This window comes from Artemia sp. Qi Xiang Cuo, chromosome 17 (assembly GCF_049724085.1).
Source record: "Artemia sp. Qi Xiang Cuo chromosome 17, ASM4972408v1, whole genome shotgun sequence".
NCBI lineage: Eukaryota > Metazoa > Arthropoda > Branchiopoda > Anostraca > Artemiidae > Artemia > Artemia sp. Qi Xiang Cuo.
In genome coordinates, this window is record NC_142810.1 from 19492267 (window position 1) to 19495416 (window position 3150).

At 36.3% G+C, this 3150-nt stretch overlaps 1 protein-coding gene across 1 annotated transcript in view; it reads right to left on the reverse strand.

Annotated features, from left to right (window-relative positions):
- Positions 1-745: 745 nt before the first annotated feature.
- LOC148941989 (steroid receptor seven-up, isoforms B/C-like) overlaps positions 746-3150 on the reverse strand; it is a 48493-nt gene continuing 46088 nt past the window's right edge. Inside the window, exon 6 of the mRNA XM_089103198.1 lies at positions 746-891. Within this exon, the coding sequence (XP_088959324.1) occupies positions 746-891 (146 nt within the window). The remainder of the gene's footprint in view (positions 892-3150) is intronic.

Below are 3150 nucleotides of genomic sequence, written 5' to 3' on the forward strand. Positions count from 1 at the left end.
TCATGTACGTTGAGGCAATATCAAAGCTGCATCAATTCGAAAACGTTAAGAAATTAAATGCAAAAAGCAAGTTTTTTTAACTGAAAGTAAGGAGCGATATTAAAACTTAAAATAAACAGAAATTATTCCGTATATAAAAGGGGTTGTCCCCTCCTCAACGCCTTGCTCTTTTCGCTGTTTTTTATTGTTCTAAAGAATAGGTTTGTGAGAAAGAGTCAAACTTTAGCGTAAAGAGAGAGGCATTGAGGAGGGTACAGCCCCTTTCATAGATGGAATAATTTCTGTTCGTTTTAAGTTTTAATGCCGCTCCTTACTTTTAGTTAAAAAAAAAAACTTGTTTTTTTTATTTAATATTTACATAGAACGAGGAAGGCAAAAGAAGAATTCACTTGAAATCCGATTCACTTAGAAACTCTTAAGGTAGATCCGGACAGAAGTCAAATTTCGCTTTCATAGCGGGATATCGTGTCATTTGAACAAAATTGGTTTTGTGCGAGCATATATTTGGTCAATTTCTATTTCGGATGAGAGCTGAAAAATATTTTTTCCATCTTCAAAATTGTGTAATCTTGTAAAAAGCCTCAAGATGACTTACACCGTGCTAGATAAGATAAAGCTGCAGCAGCTTGAGGTGCTGGGCCTCATCCAACATGCTTGAGATTTCTGTCTTCCAAAATTATCCTTCAATAGTCACGTGCATGGCTCTCGCTCCACAGGCGTCTCCCCGATGAGATGAGATAGCTTCTCAGCACTCGGACTGCCGCAATTTCATTACCTGACTAAAGATTGATGCTAATGTAGACCACATATCAATAATATAGTCAATGATGAGGCTCCAAGACGACCTTCCAGGACGGATAAGATTTAGGTCAAGTTTAGTCAAAATTGTGTCTAAAATAAGTATAAGGCTCTTGGTAAGAGACAGGTAAAATTTACCTTTGGTATTGGTTTTAGATAGGTTTTCAAAGGAGTCCTTTTTTAAAACACTTTTCTTGGATGACTCCAAAGGATTTCACTTTCAATCAGGTATACCAGCCAGAATTTCGCTTGGTCATTTCCACTAAAGCAAAATACCGACATCTGTCATAACTTAGCTTTAAAGTATTAGATATAGTCAAGCAAAGAAGAAATTATGACATAAACAAAGGATCTACACTGCTAGCAACATAGGGACGACGGGGCAATATATGCGTAATCAAAACTCATGTCATTTCATTATAGAGGGTCGGACTTTTGGAAATCATGTGAACCGCTGGTACGTTCTAAGTGTGGCGAAAGTGTGCCACGCGTTGAGGAACCTTGCAACACACGTGGTGCTCTGAGGTGTTGGGCGAACCTTCGGATATATCGCTTTTTTTAAATATTGTAAATGAGGTGCAATATATTCTTTGGTTTTGCTTTTATGATGTATGCTTCCCAGCCAATCATTAAGGCTGTAATCTTCTCTGAGGTATATTTTTTTATGAAGAGAATTTGTTGCTAAAAGTCAGTGATAAACGAAAATTTACTATAAAATTGACTGCATACTTATTGAATTGATCGACCACTTACGTGCCTGCGACACATAAATAATTTATCATGAAATTTTGCTTTATTCCCAGTCAAATAATGGAAAACTGGAAAACTGGAAAACTGTACAACCAGACAAACTTGAAATGAAGCTTGAAATCTTCTTAAGCCTGATTGGTGTGTCTGCAGGAAATTTAGTATAGTCCGAGTACTGAAACGTTTTGGGTCATAAAGTTTCGGTGTTTTGTTTCACACAATTTCCCAAACAAAGCTGATAAGAACAAACGGCCAATATCTGCAAGATTATGGGGTACTTCCGTATTATCCCGACCACACTCAAGAAGTGAAGTTAGGTTGATCATAATGAAATAAACTAAAATATAATGAAAATATAATACTTTAGAAACAAAATTATGGGAACTACAACAGAGAATTATGGAAAACAGAACGCCCAGAACGCATTATATTAAATACCTAATCTAGCCAAATCTATATATTAAATATTTAATTAAAATTTATCTGTATTGTAGTTTATGTCACTAAGACTAAGCTAATTATCTCTGAATGCAGATAGAGAAACCAGTTTTACTAAGATCAAGAACTTTAGTTTGGTCTTGATAACTGACAAGCACCAAAGCTTATTAGAGGGATCTCTAAGGTTGTCTTTTATCTCATGCTCTAAGACTAGTTACTTTTTTTTTCCAACCTGCATAGAATAAAGAAATTGAATTAATTTCCAACCGTGTATATGAATATACAAAAGCAGTTGTTAGAATACTATTCCTTCAATGTTTTGCACCTAATATTTATTGGATGAACATATACTGGTACTGACTCTAGATTCTGATTCTCTTTTCTTTGCGTTTGTGTGTTTTGTGACTTTTCTTCTAAGAATGATCAAGCAAATAAGCAAGTTTGAACTAAAGGAGTTTAGCTGTTTTGCCAAAGTACATGATCAAATGATATAGATATTGAGGGTGATTTTGTTGAGTTTAATTTAATTGAACTGTGTCAGCATTACCTGTTGCACTCCAGGGTCAATGTGTTCTAGACGTAGAAGTGCCTAATGAAAAGGCTCACTTCTCCTCGCCTCTAATCGGAACTGAACTGGATAGATTTAAAAGATGCCCGACTCCATTCTTGCCAAAGTGGTAAAAATGCCTTTTCAACCTACTATGAAGATGGATATTTAAGTAGTCGTCTTATTAGGAATTGTCAGATTCAAGGTCGGAAGCGAGCATAAGCAGTGTGTGCAGGACCAATATCACAACAAAAAATTACTTAACTGAAATAGAGGACATGATCGCTAACGTCTCTTTAAAACGCTCCTATAGAATTAACTATACCGTTAATGGTGATTCCCCGGCATCTTATTTAGATCTGTTAAAATAACAATGTTATAGCCTAGACCTGAAGGCCCAATCAAGCAGAGAGTGAGGTCCAAAAGCCAACGATACTGGCTTTGTTTGCATCGACAATTATGATTTGGACATGAAAGACCGATAACTGGTGAATTATCTATGAATCCTTATGAACCAATTACTAGTTAGTAGTGCCCACGGCCAACCCTGCTACTGCTATGAACTTTCCGAAGCGATAAGCCCCTAAATCTGGCACTGTTTAGCCCAGTATTCCCCCCAA